This window comes from Chenopodium album, chromosome 11 (genome assembly GCF_948465745.1).
Source record: "Chenopodium album chromosome 11, dcCheAlbu1.1, whole genome shotgun sequence".
Taxonomy (NCBI): Eukaryota; Viridiplantae; Streptophyta; class Magnoliopsida; order Caryophyllales; family Amaranthaceae; genus Chenopodium; species Chenopodium album.
In genome coordinates, this window is record NC_137844.1 from 14,374,747 (window position 1) to 14,398,386 (window position 23,640).

Here is a 23,640-nt window from a genome sequence, read left to right on the forward strand (position 1 = left end):
ATCAATCCAAGCCTGAATTCAGGAAACCTAAATAGAACTCGACCAAAAAGCAAAACAAACCTGAATCAAAACAGTACCAATCCAAACGGTTCTTACTCAGGTCTATTTATCATAAGCCATAACCCTCCAGCCCATCATCGCAAACACATCTACATCATCAACAGATTAGTGAATAGTGATGATACAAGAGAATAAGACTACTATCAAAGTTATCGAACAATAATAATACAACAAAGTAGAAGCAACTAGATGAATCCTAAATAAACTCTATTGATTCTCAGAAATTTAAACAAAAAGGTTCCCAATACAATAAGAAATACAGACCGTTAGAGACATCTAAAAACAACCTACAGAACGGTTTTTAAAGGTAAAAAAGAAAGAATTGTCTATGATACATAGACCACTGCTGCAGGCTTTCTCTAATCTACTAGTCTACAACTCTATGGTATGACGAACACTAACACAATTCAAATGCTTTAATCAATCATACGAGCAGGCTGGCTAAATGCATTGGAACAGCCAGCCAAACTCCATCTCTTCATATACTTATGCTTTTCCAGAGTCGTCTGTATCCTCACCATCATCCTCATCCTCGTCCTCATCATCATTAGACATATTTTCAATTACTTCTGTGATAATGGCCTTGACTTCTGCCTTTCTGTGCATCAAGTCCACGCCAAAATGGGAACCTGCAAAACATATTTACAGCATATCAGCAATGTATCCAGAGCCCTCCAGAAAGCACAGATTCTTGTAAAAACTCCACTCAAAATTGCATCCTGTCTTTGAAGATCATCCATTGTAAGGCCAGATTCCAGATCTCTAAACAGACATATATGGCAGTGCCCAGTATATCTAACTAGAAGGAACATCAAGTAGTTCTAAGATCTTATCCTAATAAGCAATTGCCAGGTATGCAACTGTATTGAGAAGGGAAAGGGCAGTAGACCCAACAACCTAAGTAGGCAAGTAATCAAAGTACAGGCACACAAGCAAGAATAGGGGATTGAACAACAGCAATCATTAGCAATATGCAATGACAGCACCTAACAGTGAAGAGTATGCAATCATATACTAGATAACAAGACAAGATAAAAGCAGAAGCACAAGCTGAATAAAGGAAGCAAAGACAAGGAAAAGCACATGTAAAAAGAAAGAACCAAACAGTGTGCATCAAAGTTAGCACCAAGGGTTAATGTTAGATGTTACACATGAAGTCAACATTTAAACACTTGCTCCATCCTCAAAAAAATTTCGTGTTAGATTTAGACATGCATATTAAGGGATGCAATAGGGTGAGGTAGATTTTTTTGGTAGATGATAATAATTTACTTACAAATAAATTGAACAAAAGATGGTAATAAGACTCACATGACATTGAATAGAAAGAGATAATGAGGAAGAAAATAAAAAGGGATCCACTTCACAAAGGTTGAATGCATGAAATTTCCATATTAAGTAACAAGAAGATTCTATTTACAAACTCCTAAAAAGGAATAACTAAGGGAAGGAACTAAGGACCATGAAAGAAAGAGAGAAATGATATACTATTTAGAGTGGGGATTTAGGGAAGGGAGAAATAATAAAATGTGGTATAAACTTACCAAATATAAAAGTGACACAAATAAATAAAATGTAGCAAGTGATGCAAAAAAAAACTAAATAATAAAATAAAGAGTAACATGTATATCAAATATTAATGTGTAATAGTTGTTTGATTCAGTCTCAATGTAAATTTTCAATATTTTTTTCATAATTTTTATTAATAAAAAATTGCATATTTTAAGTTCAACTTATGCATTGGCAAGGGGAGTAAATCTTACATCTATTTCAAAAGTTCTTAACATTTAGTGTTTGCACACAAATTAAGGTAATTGGAAACAGAATTTGATATTGTGATTGGGTATGAGAAAAGGTGAATGAAATAAGACATTTAAAAAGTAAGTTTAACCGTTAAAGTAAAAAAAAGTTGTATAAGTGGAAAGGTGTGAATATGCTAAGTCCTTGTTTGGTTGCCAATATAAAACGGGGAAATGAAAATTCATAGGAAATGAGATGTTAGGTAGTTGTTGGTTGACACATTAAAGTTAAAATGGAGGAAATAGAAATTCATGGAAATTTCAACTTCTCACAAAACATGGGAAGTAAATTCCATAGCCCCCCCTTGGTCAATTGAAATTCATGGGAATTCATAATTCCAACATTGCCAACTAAATGACCCCTAAGATATGAGCGTAAAGGAGTAAATAAAAATGCAAAATATAAGTATTACACTTAAACCAATACATAGTCTAAGGTCGTTTAATCGACTTTACAAGAATAATAAGATGTAAGCAAGGTAATTGAGGAATTAAAAAATTGTAAGTATAAATGCTAAAATTAATAGTTTATTGAAAAAGTAAAGGATGTAAGAATAGAGAATAAATTAAAAATAAAACAAAAAAGCATAAGTGGGTAGGAGTGAAAACAATGAAAGAAGAAAGATAAAATATTAAAATAAAGTAATTTTCCCAAGACAAGAATGGGTCGCCCAAATAATACAATCGATTATAGAAAGTAGAACACTGGAAAATAGAGGGAGTATAAGAAGCTAAAATGGTGTATGTGTTGTGAAACAGAGAAAATAATATCGTAGTGAAGTTTGTTAAAGAATTGAATAATGTAATCAGTATATATATTATTAGAAAGTTAAGAATATAAGATGTAGAGGAGAGAATGTAAATATGTAATAGTGGAAACTATGTGAGAAGAAATTTAATTAAAATTTAATAGTGAAGACCAGAGAAGAGGTATAATAGAGATATAATAGAAAGTATCCATATTTAGGAAGACTCACTATGTAAAAGGTCTCTTTAGGAAAATGTGTCACTTAAAAGTAGGGGTGAAAGTTCGGTTTGGTTTATACACCAAACCACATTAATTCGGTTTGAGATTTTTCAAACCGTACCAAATTATTATACGGTCCAAACCAAACCAAATTTTTTTTTTCATTTGGTTTTTTAAAAACAAAAACACACACACCGCAATTTTATATGCCTAGTGTATTGAGCTTTGATTTGTAACTTTTTTGAGCCTAACTCAATCTATTATTGATTGTAAAATTAGAATCTATTATCATTTTGTAACTTTTTTAGGCTTATCTAAATCTATTATATTAGATTCTGATTTTCATAATTTTTACAATAGATTTTCTAACGTGTGCCCATGAGCACACCACATAAAAGATTCATTATCAATAAAATTATTTTAACAAATTTAATGAGAATCGTTCCATAAATGATTATTTTAAATCAATGAATCTTAAAAAATGCCCTTAAGGGTTCACTTATTTCAGCATTTGCCCACGAGCACACATTAGACATACCATTTTGACTAATGCATGATTGTATGTAACACATAAGTGTTGGAAGAAAAAAAAAAACGAAAGAGGTATGAGGATTGAGGAAGGGGAAAAAAATGAAAATTCTCTTTGGTAACACTATTTTTTTTTCAATCTTTAACTATAGTTAGTTTTTTTGTAATTTTTAACAATTAAATAGTGTTAGAAATAATAATAATAATAAAAAAAAAATTTAAAAAAAAAATACACACACAACCGAACTCAATCCATCGGCTAACAACCCTCCACATCCATTTCCCCTCCTTCGTCGGCGACAAATTTCCTTTCCCCTTGGCGCCCAACCTCCTCCCCCTCCCTGCCTCGGAGAGATTGTTACTTTTTAATGATTGTTATTCATTTAATCATCAAATAAAAAACAAAAACTAACCTCGGGTTAGTTAAGTGCACAGTGCACCCGAGTGTATAGAATAATTTTCTTTTATTTCTTTTAAAAAAATAATTGTAAAAAAGAACCTTAACCATGGTTAATGATTTATATAAATAGTTATTAGTTTTGGTAATAAAAAGTACAAGATTACCAAAGATAATCAATTATTTTACAACTCACCAAAGAGAAATTACAAAATATAGTGTTTCCAAGGAAAATTTCCCCCAAAAAAAAAACAAAAAAAAAAAAAAAACTTCCAAATTGTGAAGGATAGCAGATCAAAAATTGGAAGGGAAAATTGAGAAAGAAAATTAGCTCAAAGAGACAAGGTTAGATCATAGGTTTCTTGCGAAGCTCGTTCATCAGCCCCGCCCCGACCCTCTCTCAACCTCCCTCCCTCTCTGGTCCCAATCTCTACTCCAAGACCCAGCCAACTTCATGACTCAAAACCATACCCACATCCCTGAAGCTCACTGTACACCTAGAAATAGGCCTACAAGCTACAACCAAGGCCTCAGCAAATACAGAGCAGGCAAGTAGGTCTGTTCTTGTATTCTTGCGTGAATATGTTAAAAAAATATAACTAATTTAATTGAAGGGATAGGATCATGGGTACTGATACTAATAAAAATTAAAAACAATACAAGATTAGTAAGATGCACACCCACCTTGTCAAGGCCATAGAGTTAGGAAGTTGGAGATTTTTTTATTGCATTAAATTAGTAGTATAGTGATTAAGAATTCACAAGCTTGGCTTCTATTTGGCCTCCGTAGAAATATTCTGCACTTCTTTAAATTATCTTATGATGTAAAATTTTGTTTAAATAGTTTCAATCATTAAGTTGGATGTAATTTTCTAATACTTCTACAAAAGGTAGTGAAACATACTTCATATTATATATTGGTGTATACTCGATGTCTTTGATTACAGCTGTCCCAAACCCATGTCAGAAGCCACCAATGTGTAGCCTAGCCACCAAACTACAACTTCTGGCAACAATTCTTCCTCCCCATACACACATCAGCATTCAACACATCGCAACCCCCCCATATCCCCTCTCTCTCCCACTACCTATCTTGGCTAATTGACTAGCGCAAGTTAATTTCACATAAATTTCTGCAAACACAACTAAATTGGCCTTGTTTCTATACCCCTATAAACACATGGACAAATATTCTGACCAAATTTAATGAGGCGAGAGTACAGGCATAAAAGAGATAAAAGTAGCATACCAAGCAGTCGGAGGATATCTGATAGAGTTGCCTGCACCAAAATACCAGAAGTTTAGAAAACCATCTGAAAATAATAGCTTAGAAAGAAACACAGAAATCACGGTTACATACAGTATTAAAGTCCACTTCTTTCAAAATATTAACTGCCTGAGCACGCAATTCATCATTTGTTGGCTCTGCTTTTGCTTCTTTCTTTGTTTTCCCTTTACCTAAATGACAGAAAACATAAAGAAAATTTAAAAAGGAGAAAAAAAAAAGTCAATAGGCTACAACATACAGATAAAAGATGATAGAATAAATGAGCAATCTTAACAGGCAAGAGTTTTAACGTAACAATTATGCCTCAAGAAATCCAACAAAAGCAAAAGAAATATAATGATAGGGGTAACAATGGGTAGATCAAGTTTGTCTGAAGGTAAAGCCAATAGGCTCAGGGTTTATCATCTTTGCTTTAAATAATCTCATGTTCAATCAAATTGCCCCAATTATGATCAGTTATATATTAAAAATTTGACTTGAAATAAACATCCCAGGTAGCCCAACTCTTTTGCAGAACCAGCCCCTTTCAGTTCTGAGGCAAGGATCAGGTTGGTCAATTCACATTATGTAAAAACATTACTAGAAAACCTTAGGTGTAACCAAGGGCGACTATATGTAACCACTTCTATGGACCTAAACTCACACCAAAAGTGCAAAAATATTGGAGATAAAAGAATCGAAATTTACCTTGGTCTTTGGCAGCAGACTTAGCTGCTGACTTGCTTCCTTGCTTCTTGTTTGAGGGCTTATCCTCAGCAGGACTGGATTTCTTTTGGGTTTCCTCCTCAGCCTTTTTCTTCTTACTTGAAGACCCCTTAGATTTGGAAGATAAGGCTGAGGCTTCAGCAGAAGCTGTAGATTTTTTAGGAGCAACTACAGTTTTCTTGGCAGATTTTGCAGGGCTTTTGGCAGATTTCTCAGAGCTACTTTTCTTAGTATCTATAGATTTTTTGCCATTTTTAGCCCCAGAATCATCCTTGGCCGAACTCTTTGGGGTTGTTTCTTTAGAATCCTCTTCCTCTTGCTCTGAATCTGTCTCCTGATCACTCTCTTGTTTCTGCATGGAACCCTCCTCTTCTGAAGAGTGAGATTGAGTTTCCATATTATCATCCTTATCATCAGCTTCAGTTTCTTCTTCAGCTTTTGCTGTCTTTTTTTGTTTTTCCCCAGATGGAGCTTTCTGCTCATATAAATTTTGTCAAATAAGTGTAAGAGGAACACCAACAATACATCCAATAACAACTACAGAAAAACAAAAACTAAAAAATGAAATCACATTTATAATCCAACACAATCCTACATGGCTACATCCTACACTGACTTATAAAAGAGCATAAAAGAAATTTTGCTCTTAGGGGAATAATCCAAGGCATAAAATTTTTGTACACATGAATACTAGCAGTCTCATGTTTCTATGGCTAACCTATTAAACAATTACCTCATATTTCAGCCAAGCAATTTTAATAAATCCAGATTATGTTAAGGACTCAATGAAAAATGTTTTATGACTGCCTATTTGCAAACAATCATAAAATTGAATAGAACATTAATGTGTTGACCTAGCTGGCAACTAACAAAGTTAAAAATAAAATAAAATTACCAAAAAAAAAAAATAAAAAATAAAAAAAAAATAATAACAATAATAATAATAATAATAATAACAATAACAATAACAATAACAATAACAATAACAATAACAATAACAATAACAATAATAATAATAATAATAAGAGAATAGATGCATCTTCCCTTCTCACTGTCTATCTCTCTCTCTCTCATGCTACAGTACACACCACCATGCCAGAGATCAATATTTAGGGCTGCGAACTCACTAATGGACTCCCGTCTCAGGCAACCAAAACCCGTGTTTTTTGGGCTTCATAGATGCCCTGCAATTCCTCAATTATAGTACATCGGTATATAGCTTGTTCCCGATTCACAAATGCATTCAAGATATCTCTCTCTTTATTTTATAGATTTCCATGTCCAAGTGCACAGTGTCAGGTTTGCCAAATTTCATAACCATATTGGCTTCGTGTTATACTGTGACATGGGTAAGGTGTTAAAAATGTCGTAACAAAGTTTTTAAATCTACAAACCCCTTCTTTTTTTTAATGGGGGTGACCAAAAATCTTGTGTCACTAATCAATAAATGGCCATTAGACATACCTCATAATTCATACCCCACACAATCTCTACACATTGTGTTAAAAATAAACTCCTCCACATTACACCAACAATTCTAAAAATAACATTGCAATTAACCGCCTTAGGGACACTTCAAAATTTAATTTGATTATGCTCAAATTCACAAAATACACACTAGCTTCTTTGCCTATTTTATTCAATTTTAGGAGTGTTAACTAGTAGACAAAAATTACATCATTCTTAATCAACACTCAAATGCTTCCTAAGCTCAAAGCGATATGAGCTCTATACTAACAAGATTTAGTAAATTAAAACCCATGCAATACTTTAAAAAGCCAGGTTAGTTTTACAAAAGATTAGGCAAAAGGCACAATAAGGCACGATGCCTTAGCTCTGTGAGGCTCAAAGACCTACAAAAGGTGTGTGCCTTTGTGTTCCTTCTAGACATATAAATCAAAAAAGGTGGTCAAATGGGAAACTGTGAATAGCACAAATTCACAAATATCACAAGAAGATCTCACAAATATTGCAAATTAACAAGATCTTCTAGCGACTGCACTTCCTTATGCAACTATTTGCGAGCTCAATTGCCACTAAGGAGGCTCCTACTTTATGGTCATAACAAGTATAATGGTCAACCGTAAAAACTGGGTGACACAGCTAAGCCATGAGACTCATCTACTTAAAAATTAAGGTGATTGCTTTACTAAAGAAACTCCTGAATCAATTACCAAAAATTCCAGCCAAAATCAAATGTGTCTTAAGGTGATGTGCAAATTAGCTATTAAATTCAAATTTTTAGTTTGAAAAGTAGAAACAACACTCAAATTCATAATTCAATTTAAATGTCACCACTAAATCATTATCTCTGTGATAAGACAAGTACCTTCAATCTACTGAAATTAAGCGTGACTCATCTACTCCAAGTATTATTTCAATTTAAATTATATAAAAGCTGATAGAGAATGGGTAAACAAAAGCTACAACAAACCTTGGCAGACTTTTCAGCAGATGAAGCTTTGGAGCGGCTCTTTGCAAGGGTTGCCTTTTTCTTCTGTGTTTTCCCTTTCTGTCAATTGCTAAGAAGGATTAGGACAAGTATTTTTCACTAGAGCCAAATTCAAAACTACCTTAAGCAACACTAATTTATTATTAGAAACCTGCTCAGCAAGCAAAACTTCAGTGGTAGCATGTGGTGACTCCAAAAACTCTAACAACTTCACAGAGAGATCTTCCTGAAAACATTGATTAAGACAAATATAGATTAGTAACAAAACACAAGCACTGAAACAGACAGGAAAAATAAAAATTAAAGGAATGTGTTTTATCATGATACTACTCTACTATTCACCTTTCTGACCGAAGCTTTATTAATAGGAATATTTAGCACATCACAAAAGTCCAACAATTTTTCTTTAACACATTTGTCAAGCTTCTCCTTTGTTTTGGCCCTCTGTTTTTCCTGTCAAAATGAAAAATATCAAGCTCAGACCATTGGGATAGGAGGAAAAAAAGGCTGCTATAATCTTTTAAAAAATGCATGCATGTTATCAAATAAGCAGTAAAGCACTCCTTATGATATGACAGACACCTGCTTGGTGTCTCTTACAATCTTACTACAGAGTTTTAGCCCCTACACTCACCTCAACCCCCAAACTTTATCATTTTCTTGTACCCCCCTCCTCACTTTCTCTATTCATCCTCTTTCTCCCACAGTTTCAACTTTATCATAATTAAATTGACCAACAAGATCAAAACAGAGTTCCAAAAATCCTACTTTCCATTCGTCCAGCTAAGTCAAACATAATTAATCTCCATATGCTCTATAAAACAGCCAGGTATAGCTCTAACCAATACTATACACCAATGTTAGCCTTTTAGTTCCATCTAAACCAATGTTATCCTTATAGTTCCATCTAAGACAACCAAACAAAATTAGGATTACTAATGACCATTATTACCAAGCTAATATAGTGATTAAACATTCCATGGAAAACTCTTACTACCTCCATTTTCGAAAGTTCTTTATGGCTACTATTTCACACAATATTAATGTAATTGTGAAGAGTGTTGATGTAGTGAGCAGGTACAAGAAAAAGGTGGATAAAGTAGGAGAGAGTGTATAAAAGTGGGTGTAAAAAAAGGTGAAAATGTAAAAGATAAGAGTGAAAAATTGGGATGAGTTAGAAAATGTTGGAATAAGTATGAGAGAATGAATGGAAAGATGTTCTCAAAATAAAAAGTGTAGAGAACTTTCAAGAATAGACTAACACGAAAAGCATAAAGAACTTTCTGGAACAGTAGTAGCATATAAGAATTTGACCCACATTGTCAAAATTTTATACCAACATGGGAATTTTATTACTTTTCAAAACATAAATATTCCAAAACTTGTTTGTAAACAAGATCATATTGCCAATGCATATTGTTATCAAACTAGGAACAACAGCAAAGTTTCAAGATAAGGAAATTGGCTATGGCAAATTAGTGATCTATAAGACATTGACCATAGGAGCTTAATTGCATATAAAGATACACAAATAAAAATGCAGATACATCATACTTGTATACAAAAGAAACATTATTCCCTTTACTGCAAGAAAAGAAAATATGGGCGTAGAATGAGAAGAGCAAAGTGGGTATCAAGAAAAGGGAGGATAGAGTTGAAAGCAATGGTAATTAAACCCTAGAGATAATACCATAATCTTAAATTTGATTCATTACACGATCTTAAGAACATGAATGTAACTAACAAGATACCGTTAAAAAAAAAAAAAAAGAAAAAGAAAAAGAAAAAATCAATGACAAAAAGTAACACCCATATAATGTTATTGGAAGATTTAAAACAGAGTGACATCAACAGCAAATGAGCATTCTTGGTTCCTAAACTTCAAACTAGTTACTTCTAAGTGACTCATAACGCCATGTTTGCATAAAAGAAACAAATAATAATATAAAGCTTAGGTGAGATAAAGGACAAGCTACCTCATTATCAACCCACACAAAGCCAGAAAATTGACCAATATCTTTCTTCAAATTATGCACCTAAGAAGAAAGGCAAGGATCAGAAGTTTGAGTACTTATCAGACAAAATTATCATCAAACACAACCAAGAACATGAAAAGGTTTTTTCAACTAGAAGAAAAAAGAAAAAAAAAACTTACCTTTGCTTTCTTTCCAAAAAGAATTGTGTGCAGTAATTGCAGATTATCATCAGGTTTTCTCTTTGAAAGCTTATAAGCCACTAAAACATGTCAAAAGATCAGAATTAAAACAAGCCAGTCTGCAGTAAGTAAGCTTGGCAGTGTCAATATTCATCCATCAATATGTGAATTCAAAATACAATCAGATTTAAAAATAACAAATATTGACTGCTTTATCTCTTCTACAGAAACATAACTAAAATTAAATAGCAATAATACCAAGGAAAATTGAAAAGCCAATAGCACATAAGACAATAGATACTATTTCATTAGAAAAAATAATGCCCAACGGCTGTTAGACAAATATATATCATACTCCATATTAAACTTAGTTGTAGATAAGCAATTACACCATACACATCAAAATTTTCACTTTTTCAGTTGTAACACCTACTTAAGGGCACTGAACAATACGACGGCTTATCTATTGAATGAACTGGTAACCTGGTTATACCACACTAATCAAAAGATTTTAGGTATTCACAAAATCATAACTTTACTATCAACCTTACACCACCTTCAGCTCAGCTCCACAGCTTCGCTTTTATACTTCCCAGCAATGAAAAGAAACCAAAACCAAAATCAGTTCTTTAAGAAAAGCTTAGCTTTTAGCACACATAAGTTGCAAGTTCTAACAATTGTTAATAAACAACAATGTAGGATCTCACAAGTAAATCTTATAAAAGCAGCACAATTCCCATCCTCATTTGTTGACTTCTATAAATATAAATCCCAATCTCATAAACTACTCACCTTCTCTACTTATCGCCACTCCCCATCCCCAGCCTCAAGGAAACATCAAGGTCAACAACATCTAGATCTTGTAATTATAGACAGGTCCATTTAAAGTCCAACAGCAAAAATGTAAAATTAAAAGAATGCATACAGTACGTATTATCAACATACCAATTCACCATCCCCGATTTTTGACTTTTACAATTATAACTCATCGATCTCATTAGCTACCTCCCACCATCTCCCATCCCCATATATCTCAACCCAAAGATACATCAAGGACACCAGCATTTCAAACCTCTTAAAACACACTGCTCAATTTAAAGAAAAGGGATAAAATCCACAACAATAAACCCAATTTCCAATTCAAAGTACAAAAATTCAACACAAAACACATACATTAACCAGCAATTTCAAACATACACACACACACACACACACACACACACACACACACACAAAAAAAAAAAAAAAAAAAAAAAAAAAAAAAAAACCCTCTGAAAGACGAGAAATTAATGCATACCATTTGGAATTTCCTTGAGCACAGTTCCACTACCCTACAAATTGTTAAAACAAAAATCAAGAATTCATTACGAACAAAATGAGCATATATAAATTACAACCAAGAACAAATCTTTTCACGAACTACAAACAAAAGAAACAGAATTCACCTTTGCAATCGACAAAGATTTAGCACCGGAAGACCGACTAGCCGGCGAAGCAATCTGATACCTCTCAACAGCTTTCCTCTCCCTAGTAGGCCTCTCAACCTTAGGAGTAGCCTCTTCTTTCGGACTCGAATCCGGACTCTTCTTCCTCTTCTTCTTCTCAGACTCTTCCTCCTCTTCCTCTCCTTCCTCCTCCTCTTCAACTTCCTCCTCCTCGTCTTCGCCTTTCGTCTTCCGATCTCTCTTACCCTTCTTCACCCCCTTCTCCTCAACTTCCTCCTCTTCTTCTCCTTCCTCCATTTCCTCTTCCTTCACATCATCTTCTCTCTCCTCCTCCTCCTTCCCTTCCTTCTCCTCTGCTACCTCCTTGCCTTCATCTTCAACCTCCGGCTCAGTCTCTGGCTTCTTGTCATCCTGAACTTCCGTCGCCATTGACGAAGCTTGAATCTGCAGAGGTTTAGCGGAAACCCTAGCAGAAATTGGAAACCCTAGAGAAGTGAAGCAGTGATCGGACAGTGAGATTCAAAGTACTGCGAAATTTTGGAGAGAGGAGAGAGAAATTCGGGGGGGAAAAGAATGGAATTGGATCGATTGGGGGGGAAAGAGAGAGAATTTGGGGTTTTTTAGGGGGCGAATTTTTTTGGATGAGGGCGGGCTGTATTGCCGATTAGGCGGGGTTCAAATATTTCATCACCAAATTTTTCATTTTGTAAATTCAATCCGCGGGTTTTAATTTCTTCAGATTTTTTGGGATTTCTTTTCATTTGTATATCTTGGTCTTTTATGGTAAGGAATCGGGTTCGAATGGTAAAGAATCGAGTCTGATAATGTAGCGGATTATTTTAGTTTTAAGATGCGGAATATTAAAGACGTCTTAAGTAATTATACTTTGTAAATTAGTGTCTTCATTCGTTTGAGATGTTTCATCTCTGGCGGAGTTGGTTGATTAGAATTTATAAGTATAGTGACATAATCGTAACAATTGATTTTAAGATGTGAATGTTTGGGATCTATTTGGTATGTAATCTTTGCTCTTTTATGGTAAATGAATCGGGTTGATTATGTGACAGACAACTTATTATTATTAGGATGTGAAATATTAATAGTGTTTTAAGTTATACTCTGTGCATGTCTTCATTCGTTTGAGATGTTTCATCTACGATATGGTAGGTTGATTAAAAATTTTAAGTTTTTTATTTTTTGGTGAGAAAATTTTTTAGTATTGCAACACTAAATTAATAATTTATTTTATGTTGCTAATGTTTGGAATCAATCTGATGTGTTTGCTTTCTTATGGTAAGGAATCGGGTTGATTACCTAACAGACAACTTATTATTAAGATGTGAGGTGTTAATAGTGTCTTAAATTTGTACTTCACACGTGTCTTGATTCGCTTAAGATATTTCAAACAATCCTTGTATAGTAGGTAGATTAAAATTTTTAAGCATTGCGACATTTAACTTAACAATCTATTTAAGTTGTTAATGCTTGGAATCAATTAAGTGTATAATCTAGCTCTCTTATGGCAAGGAATCAGGCTGATTATTTAACACATAGCATATTATTCGGTTGTGAAGTATTAATAGTGTCCTAAGTTTATACTTCGTGCATGTCATGATTCATTTTAGATATTTCATCCCTGATATAGTAGGTTAATTTTAAATTTAAGTACAGCGGCATTAACTTAACAAAATGTTTTAAGTTGCTAATGTTTGGAATCCATTTGGTGTGTAATCTTGCTTGTTTTGCGGTAAGAAACCGGGTTGGTTATTTAATAGACAACTTATTATTAGGATGTGAATGAAGTATTAATAGTGCCTTAAATTATACTTCGTGCATGTCCTAATTCACTTAAGATATTTCATCCCTGGTATAGCAGGTTGATTAAAATTTTCAAGTATGACTACATTAACTGAACAATCTATTTTAAGTTATTAATGTTTGGAATCCTTCTGCTGTGTAATAATCTTGCTCTTTAATGGTAAAGAATCGAGTTTGATTACCTAACAATTATCTTTATTGGTTGAAAGTGATATATTCAAAGCATATTAAGTTACTTGTGGTTTTAGGTTTGCATATAGTTAATACGCTAAGGGTATTTTTTACATATTTTCGTCCCTGCTACGCGTCTTACAAATAAGCTAAGTAACTACCTATGGCAGATTGATTAAAAATTGGAAAAATTGCCGATTTTTTATTTTAAAATAATCCTAAGTTTGGATTATTATTATTAAATAATCTCAATTTTGGGGGGTATTACTTTTATTAGGCCCACATGACCGCTAACCAGATGAACATTTTTTTTTTGTGTTTTTTGTAAAAGTTGCCACATTTTGGATTTTTATTGGTTCTTAGTTTTTTTTCTCTTTCCTCCCTTTCCACCATCGACAGCCCAACACTGTCCTCCTTTTTGGTTGGATGCAATTAGGTTCGTTTTCGATGATGGGGAAAGGGCTTAGGGGGGTTTCAATTCGGGGTAGGAGAAAGGGGAGCGTTTCGAGGGCATGCTTAAGGTGGTTTTGGGGTATGAGAAATGGAGATGGTGGTTTTGAGGGTGGGGGTTTAGGTGTTAAAGTGGGGGAAATGGAGTTGAGGGGGGTGGTTTTGAGGGTTGGGGTTTAGGTTTTTGGAGGTTTTTAGAGTGGGAGATAGTTTCAGGGGGTGGGCCAAGGGCCGGTTTCGGGAGTAGGGCTAGCCGCTCGACGGTGGTTGGTAGGGATTTTTTACAGCTTTTTTTATACCAAAAGGGTGATGACATGTATTCAATGACCTGCTATAACGGGTTTAGTAACCTGTTAGGCCAATAAAAGCAAATTCTCATAAAATTGGGATTATATTATTCAATAATAATAATTCAAAACTTGGAATATTAAAAGAAAATCGGCTAAAGTTGAGATTATTAAAAACCAATTTTTCCTTAAAATGTCAAGTATGGAACATTAGATTTACAATCTATTTTAGGTTGCTAATTGTTGGAATTTGTTTGGTGTGTAATGTGTAATTTCACTCCTTTTATGGCAAGGAATCAAAATAATTATATGAAAATCAACTTATTAGAAGGAGACAGGATATATTAGAAGTGTCTTAAATTATTTATCTCATTTTAGGTTAATAATCTTTGTAGATAATTATTTTGTTAAGAATATATACTCACACCTTTTTTTTTTTTTTTAAGTTCCCCAGTGGGACATGTTGTACTATTCATTTGATCTACTTTAACCAATGTTTGTGAATTATACATAAGAAAAAATAGTCTTATGGGTACTTGTTATAATTGTCTCAATGAATAGATTATTAATATTTAATTGTTGTACTTTATACTTATTGATAATTAAAGATATATTTATCAAAGTTCTACATCAGCATGTGTGCCAAGCTCTAATGGAGCACTCTAATAAAAAGGAGGGACTATAAAATATTTCATATTAGCTATGTGTTTAATTAGTACTCTGATACCCACTTTTAGGATTTGGGTTTGATTATTTAAATGTTAGCTTATTAGTAATAGATGAAGCATTAACAACGTCTTTAAGTTATCTATGTCTTGTTAGGTTTGTGTATGGTAAATTCGTTTAAGGTATTTGAGATATTCCATCCCGCTACATATGTAAGCTAGATAATTATCTATGGTAAATTGATTAAGATTATTTTAAAGTTTATCGGATTCACTTTTCAATCTATATTAAGTTGCTTATAGTGGAACGTATTTGAAGTCTAATGTATAATCTTACTTCTTTTATATAAGGCAAAGAATCTATTATTAGTAGGATAAATGCGAAATATTAAGAGTGTCCTAGATTATCTCTGTCTCGGTTTAGGTTTTAATCTTTGCAAGTACTATATGTGGAAGGTTGATTCGAATTTTAATGTATGGTGACATTAACCTAACCATCTATCCTAAGTAGCTTGTGCTTGGTTGATTTATTGTTTTGAATTTAAACTATGGTGAAACTAATTATATAAAGTTGTAGAGGTGTTGTAGGGAATATTTCAAGCATCCCACACTTGAGTCCCACTGTGATCATACACTTAAGCATGGTGACGTCCAAAGGGAAGGAAGCTAAAGTAAAAGATTCGCCAACAAGTTTTAGGAACTTGTAAACCGTTCACAAGGTGAAGGTTACACCCCTTAACGATTCAGGAGATCGTTAACTCCATAGGTCTGGAACAATGACTGGAAGTTCGGGGATGAAGGTACAAATCCAACCTAAAAGAGATTGAACCTTCCCTAAATAGGCCTCTACTTTATTCTTCTCGTATTCATGTGCGTTTTCTGACTAACATACAACCAATAGGTTAACCCTAAACCTGTTTAATCTATGTTGGTTGAATATTAATGCACAAACAAAACTATTATTGGCGATCACTTGAATTATAATCATATTAGCCTAAACAAGATTATTAATTATCTTATTAAGAGTGATTACAAGTACAAATTCCCTTTAAACATGCATAAAAGGCGTGATCAAGCAATAACAATAAAAATATATATCAAGCAACATAAAATAATCATCATAATAATATTCTCAATAAAGCTTAATAATATTAGCAAGATCCTAGGCATGATACTAACAAGATTAATAACAAACCCTAGCATGTCACTAAACATTAAAGATCAAAGCTTTATCCCTAACATGATACTAACATGATATTAGGAAAGAAATAGGAAACATCATAATAATATCAGAAATATTAGTTAATCCTAAACATGATACTAGGAAGCAATATTACATCCTAACATGATACTAGGAATCAACAAAATAATTTAAGCATGATCTCTATATCAAAAGATCAATAAAGCAATTAAAGTACTTACTTCGATGCCTCGTATCTCTTTCTAATAACAAAATACACACGTTAGTAACTTCAAGGAAAAATATTAAAACAGTAAATCTAATCAAAGAATTGAAATAAGGTTTGGGACCAAACCCTCAGAAATTACCAACCTTTCATGTCTAGGGCGAAGGCAACCTCGAACTTGGCTAGGTGTGTCTAGAGCTAATGTATGTGGAATTTTGTAAGAGGGAAGGTTTAGAAAAAGAAGAGAGAGAGAAAGCTTCTAGCTTTTAGAGAGAAAGAGAGAGATGGTTGTGAATTGTAGATTGATTATTGATTGTTGATTGTAGATCATAGATTGTGAATGAAAACGGAGGAGATACGACCCCTATTTATAGGAAAATTAGCACGGTATCAAAGAAAATGATATTCGGAATAAAATACCTCCTGTAGCCAACGACAAGAGTCAACGCCAGACGACAAGATCGTCGCTAAGCTAGGCGACGAAGGCCAGCGCCAGGCGACGAAAGTCAGCGCTTGGCGAAGACGCTGTCGTCTCGCGCTGGTTTAAAAGTCAACACGCTTTTACATGCGTAATTACCTTTAAAACCGGTTACAAGTAATTCTGCGTCCAAGCAGGTTTAAAATCAGATTTAACATATTTTATTCAAAATAAAACATCTTTTTTCCTAAAAATATAATTATCAATCCTAATCTCATTAGAATTAAAAAGAAACTTCTAGATATTCTAGAAGATCAAAATCAATCCTAATTACTTTAGGAATAATAATTAATAGGCCCTCCTCTAGATCATTGGGCCACATTTAAAAATCATTGGGCCTAATCTAATTTAATCCATAACTTCCTCATTATTCATCGGAATCGGGCTTATAATATATCATTGGAAAACTCTTTTCAAGCCCAATCCAACTACACTATTATTGGACCCTTATCATGGACCAAACTAAATTGGACTGGCTATTTTTCATAAATAGGGTACGAAAAGGAATATTTTCAAAAATAGAAAGAGAGATATTTTTATTAAAAACAACCACATCATTAGACTTTTCACACTTTTACTTCGTTCGATAATCAAATGACGTGAAAAGTATTCATCACTGGGTTTGGTTTTGGGGAGACACTTTTGGGTGTCTACAGGTGTGTATGTCAATATTAGTGTTGTAATACCCCTCATGATTACTTTAAAAATAGTTTAATATACTACTTATACAGTTATACCAACAAGATGCATATCTCTTTTAGGGAGCTCAAATGCTAAGAAGCCTAAGATACTTGTAATACCCCTCATGATTGCTTTAAATGGATTTAATATATTACTCATATCAACAAGATGCATCTTCTTTGTAGAGATCTCATATGCTAAGATACTCCTCACTTAAGCGTGCTTGGTTGGGAGTAATCTTGGGATGGGTGACCTCCTGAGAAGTTTTCCCAAGGTGCGCATGAGTGAGGACAAAATGCATCGAAAGGACTTATGTTGGTCTATGTTGTTGGCCCTTGATGCGCATTTCGTGACAATATGCCTCTCCTTAATTTGTTTGGGGTCGGGGTGTTAAAATACTTCTCAATTAAGTGTGCTTGGCTGAGAGTAGTCTTGGGATGGGTGACTTCTTGGGAAGTTTTCCTATGGTGCCCATGAGTAAAGGACAAAATGTGCCAAAAGGGCTTGTGTTGGTTTGTGAGGACAATTTTTGGCCCTTGATGCGCATTTCGTGACAATAGGCTCCTCCCTAATTTTTTAGGGTCGGGGTGTTACAAATGGTATCAGAGTAACCCTGCGAGCGCGTGCTAATTGTGGACAATTAATCTTATGTCAGTCACCTAGCGGGGGAGAATTCTTGGGCCATATGGTTGTATCCAGACTGGATGTAACACTTTGTCTACCTAGTTGCCATTAGGCGTAATACTAGGGTCCCTAGGATTCCAAGAGAAACGACGGCATTGCCGTTCTCAAGTGGGGTGTATGTGATATCCCTCATGATTGCTTTAAAAGAGTTTAATATACTATTCATACCAACAAGATGCATCTCCTTTTCAAGGAGCTCATATGCTAAGATACTTTTCATTTAAGCGTGTTTGGCTGGGCGTAGTCTTGGAATGGGTGACCTCCTAGGTAGTTTTCCCTAGGTGCGCATGAGTGATGACAAAATGCGCCAGAAGGACTTGTGTGGGCATGTGAGGACAGTTGTTGGCCCTTGATGCGCATTTCGTGACAATAGGCCCTTTCCTAATTTGTTTAGGGTCGGGGTGTTACAAGTGTACCTAGTTATAACTTATAGGACTGTTAGTTAATACTAGACACAAGAAGACAGAGCCTAGTAACCACAATACAATGGAGTTGCATAGAGAATGAACATTTGAAATAATAATCAATTCATTAATAAAAAAAAACCATACAGCATTTACAAATAAATCTAAATTTAACAAATACATTAAAACTTTGAATTAAAAAGTTTCATATAAATATTGAAGCTATGATTGTAGAATAGATCTTTCACTGGAATACGTACCTCGTACATGTCGTTGGAATACACAGCCAATTTGGAGAGGCATTCTAACGATTTCTAGCTTGTAGCCAAGGGGATATTTTTCATCTGAGTTATTCGAATGCATTTGAATATTTGACAACCCTTACGATTTTGCATGAATTTCAATCACTAACTAACAAATCCATTATTGGGAAAAAGATGATATATTTCTTGAAAGCCCTAGCCTTCAATAATTCCCTAGGGGGAACGAACAACTAAACCACACAACTCCACCATAAGGCTACATTAATTGTATAGATTTATTAAAAGTAAAATTTGTCAATTACTACTCACAAAAAAGCGTTTTGTCAATTGTTACTCTTAAAAAGAAAGTTGTTAATCACTACTGTAAAAGTAAAATATGTTGTTGATTATTACCCTTAAAAATGATTAATTTGTGCGATTACTACCTCCAGTAATTTTTTGGCGAATTAGCTCAATTACGATGTCACTTGTTACTGTAAATGTAGTTTATGTCATTCTAACCCCATTTTTAAGGCTTAATAATCACCTTATTAGCTGAAAAATGTAATTAATGCGTTACTTATAAATAAAAAAAAGTAATTATTGTTATAAAATAATGGGAAAGGAATAATACATGAGAGAAATGTAGATGTTAATCTTAGTTGTACTTCTTCATTAGGCAATGTAATATCTTGTATTTTTATAAGTATTTTATTTAAAATAAGTATTTTGAGAAGTATTTAATTAAATTGAAATGTTTTATTTAAAGTATTTTAATTAATTATTTTAAATAAGTTTGGAAATATTTTATAAAAGGAAAGTTTATCTAATTAATTATTCTAATTAAGTTGGGGTTTAATTTAGGAAAGTTTTATTTTAGTAAAGTTTTATTAGGGAAGAGATTAGGAAAATTAAAAGAGGAAACTTTAGGGAGAAGGGTCTTAGAAAAGGGGTAAAAATATTTAACACATGAGGTAAATCAAACTTTTTTCAGAGTGGAGAAAACCCAAGGTAAACTTCTCTCCCTTTTCTCTATATTTTTCTTTCTTTTCTTTCTCTTTTTCCCCTCCCCTTCATCACCATCACCGACCACCAGCAGCAGGTGGCCGCCGGCCGCCAGTAGCGTCAACCGCCGGCAGCAGGCAGCCACCGGCGCTGGCAGCTGGCATGGTGGCTGCTGCTGCCACCTCATCTTTTCGAGAAAAAAAAATTTAAAACTTTGTTTGAAAAATCAATTTAATCCTAGATCTAAATATTAATTATGGGTTTTGTGATTTGATTATGAGTATTATGTTAATTAATTTTCAGATTATGTTTTTAATTAAAAAGCTCCAATTTTTGAAACCCTAGGTTCTTGATTTATTAATTATTGAAGGATTATGATATATAGTGGTTTAAACCTTTGATTAAAGTGTTTTAAGGCTAAATTACAGCAAGTTTTCATTAAAATATAATGCTGGAATTTATGGTAGAACATTAAAAATCAAGTTTCTTTAAGGAATTTCAATTACCCATTAATTGGGATTAAAGTATGATGTTTTAAAAATAATTTCAGCTTATTTTAATTAAATTATGAGGGGTTTAAAATAGTATATATTGCTGAAAATTTGTGTAGAGAGGATTTTAATACTCTTCTATGATTTTAAATTGTAGGAGATTTCGAAGTGAGTGATTTCTATTAATTGTGGCGATATTAAGATCGTATTCAAGGGACGTTCGCGTACTTAGCATAATTTTATTGATGTAGTAGCATGCTAAATGTGCTTAATTGATTACAAGTAGTATCATACTAGATTTGGAATGGAAATTATGAATTGGTTGTTGTTAGTGATTGAATAATGAGGCATGATTTATTTGTGATGGATTATTGGTTGGAAAATTATAGTTTGGAATATTGTTTATGAACCACATATTTATTTGTGGCATGTTAGAGAGCATGTTTAATTAAACTAAATGTTTAATTTGGTTTGGGATATTGAAAAGGAATTCTATTATGGTTCATATAATTTTTATTGATGCTTTAAGCATGAGGAAGGAGCTATATAAGTGTCTATGTACACGAGGAATAAATTATATTTTTGGTGCCTTAGTGCACTTAAGGTGTTTCTAACACCGAGGGATAGGATTTGTGGCGCAATATGCGTTTAAGGTGTCATTGGCACCGAGGTAGAATTAAAAAGGGTTCAACATTAAATATTATGTGGTCACTAATTGATCAAGAATTAAATTGGTATATTTGATTGTTTGATTAATTATTGTTGATTGAATGATTATGGTTTGAGAGTCATCACCGAGTTTAATAATATGTAAATAACATAAAGTGAAAGAGATTACGCACCAAAACTCTTGGAACGTATATACCTTGAGTATGAACATATGGGGGGAGTTATGGGGTTTTATATTTAACCATAACTTCTACTGGAGTACAGGACGCTGTACATTCCTTTTATTATTATTATGCGTAGGAATTCTGCCACTTACGAGTGGTTTTGATGCTGGCACGGTTAGTTCCTGTGTCAGTAACCTCAATTTATTGGGGGAGGTTAGGGGAAAACCCGTTCGATGCGTAGTCAACGTTAAATAAATTATGTAGTGTCTAGTGAGAACTTTTATTGATTGTTGTAGGCTTGAAGAACAGGTGCAACGAGGTAAGTTGTGTGTTGATAGGGAATTATATGCTAGTGTGTTAATTACGCTTATGTACTCAGCTTTGCTGATTGTGTGTTTGTGTGTTTGTTGGCCTTGTATTTATCTTGGCCCTATGATGACCCATTTTTAATGGAGAGTAGTAGAAATAGATAGAGAGAAGCTTTTCAGGTGATGAAGCATATTCATGAATGGGCATGAGTGAAGAGCGAATCATGCTAGTTTCTATAAGTATATGATGTGGTTATTGTTTTAATTATTTATGATATTATTATTATGCATGACTAACGAAAAGGTTTTGAATTTGGTTTGATTTTAATAAGGGCCTATAATGGTTCCAAGTTGTAGGTTGATTTTATTTTACTTCGTTTGACTTTGATTTGACTTTACTTTCGTTGATTGATTTTTCAAGTTGACTTGTTTTGAATGGTTTTGAAATTAGTCTTCCGCTGTGTGTCTTTGATAGTTGCCTTATCCGTTTTCATGGTGGCGGTAATGTCTTAGATATTCCTATTTAAAGTTTTAAACAGGGAAAAACATGTATTTTAAAAGAAAGGAATTTCTAGGGTGTTACAGGCAATGTTTATTATATATACATGAGAATAAGTAACTCTCAAAGACAATGAAGAGTCACAGTAATGCAAGAGTTACAAAGAGAACAATAAGGCAAAAGGGAGTTACAAGGGGTTACTAAGAGAAGTAATAATGCTAAGGGGGTTACAAAGCTATGTATAATGGACATTCATAACTACATTTCATAACATTCCCCCTTGGATGTCCATTATTGAAGATTATGCCTCGTTAAAACCTTACTAGGAAAAACCCTATAGGATAAAAACCTAGTGAAGGAAAAAGAGTACATCATTCTTCATAATACGTTTGAGAGGCTACCTCGTTAAAAACCATACCAGGAATACCCACTGGGACAAAACCATGGTTAAGGGAAAAAGAGTATAGCGCGTATTTTCTCCCCCTGATTTTTACATCACTTTAGAGCTTCAATGTAATGGGTCCAATACTGACACTATCAACTTCTCCTGTGTAGCAACAAAATCTTCATCGATAATTGATTTTTCAAAGTTTAACCTGAGTTTTCAAATCTTCACTTGAATCATTAAATTATCTTCTTGTTACCTGACTTATGAGAATAATACACATAGAATGTAATGATGTATATATCTCATTCTTATGTAACAATATTTTTACAAAATTCCAAATACACACACACACACACAAACACACACACATATATATATCTTCAATAATAACACATATCCTCATATAAAGATTATGGTTCTTATCCATTTATATATATATATATATATATATTTGAGTTACTTGTACTTTCTTCTGGAGGTCATTAGTATATAGCTGAAATTAATCAATATTTGATGAAACACTCATAAAACATATATATATATATATATATATCATCATTGTCAAATAAGAATTATCAGTAACATGTAATGAATCATCTCAGTGCGTCGGTTCTGATTCTTCCTGACCATAATAAAATTATTCACACGGATAGGTATTTCATAATTTCAACTATTCTTTATACATTTTATATTTAATTTGAGAGTTCTCTTGAGAAGACAAATAAATAAAACATCACAACTCTCACATGCTCAAATTTTAAATTTAGATGTCATGAATTTAGTCCAGAATGATCTTGTAGAGTTTTGGATAATATCTCATCAATATTACAATATGAGAAAGTAAAATTTTAAAGATAGACATATAAATAAACAATATCTAAGTTCTTAGGAACTCTACTTAATTTCATTCATATTCATAACATACATGCTATTGGAACATTATATGCTTCTAAAACCATTAGCCAATTGGAGTTTGAAACTCTTCCTATATGATTTAATTTCATAAAACATGCAAAATATTTTCACAATGCTCA

General features: G+C 33.3%; 1 protein-coding gene across 1 annotated transcript; it reads right to left on the minus strand.

Moving 5' to 3' along the window:
• Positions 1 to 250: 250 nt before the first annotated feature.
• On the minus strand, positions 251 to 12,541 carry LOC145567431 (DEK domain-containing chromatin-associated protein 1-like). Its single transcript, XM_081626695.1, has 11 exons — positions 11,797 to 12,541; positions 11,649 to 11,682; positions 10,352 to 10,431; positions 10,173 to 10,232; positions 8,539 to 8,649; positions 8,348 to 8,422; positions 8,179 to 8,256; positions 5,727 to 6,219; positions 5,112 to 5,209; positions 5,001 to 5,031; positions 251 to 689 (listed from the first exon to the last, which is right to left on the minus strand). The coding sequence occupies exons 1-11, from the start codon at positions 12,223 to 12,225 to the stop codon at positions 547 to 549; spliced, it is 1,632 nt and encodes a 543-aa protein (XP_081482821.1). The 5' UTR covers positions 12,226 to 12,541; the 3' UTR covers positions 251 to 546.
• Positions 12,542 to 23,640: the final 11,099 nt, after the last annotated feature.

Excerpts from the sequence above, each read along its gene's own strand:
- LOC145567431 (XM_081626695.1), bottom strand. The coding sequence starts at position 12,225 with ATGGCGACGGAAGTTCAGGATGACAAGAAGCCAGAGACTGAGCCGGAG. Across the intron at positions 5,210-5,726 it reads GTCTGCTGCCAAAGACCAAG|GTAAAGGGAAAACAAAGAAA; the intron begins GTAAATTTCGAT and ends TCTGTCATTTAG. Across the intron at positions 5,032-5,111 it reads AAGAAGTGGACTTTAATACT|GCAACTCTATCAGATATCCT; the intron begins GTATGTAACCGT and ends ATTTTGGTGCAG.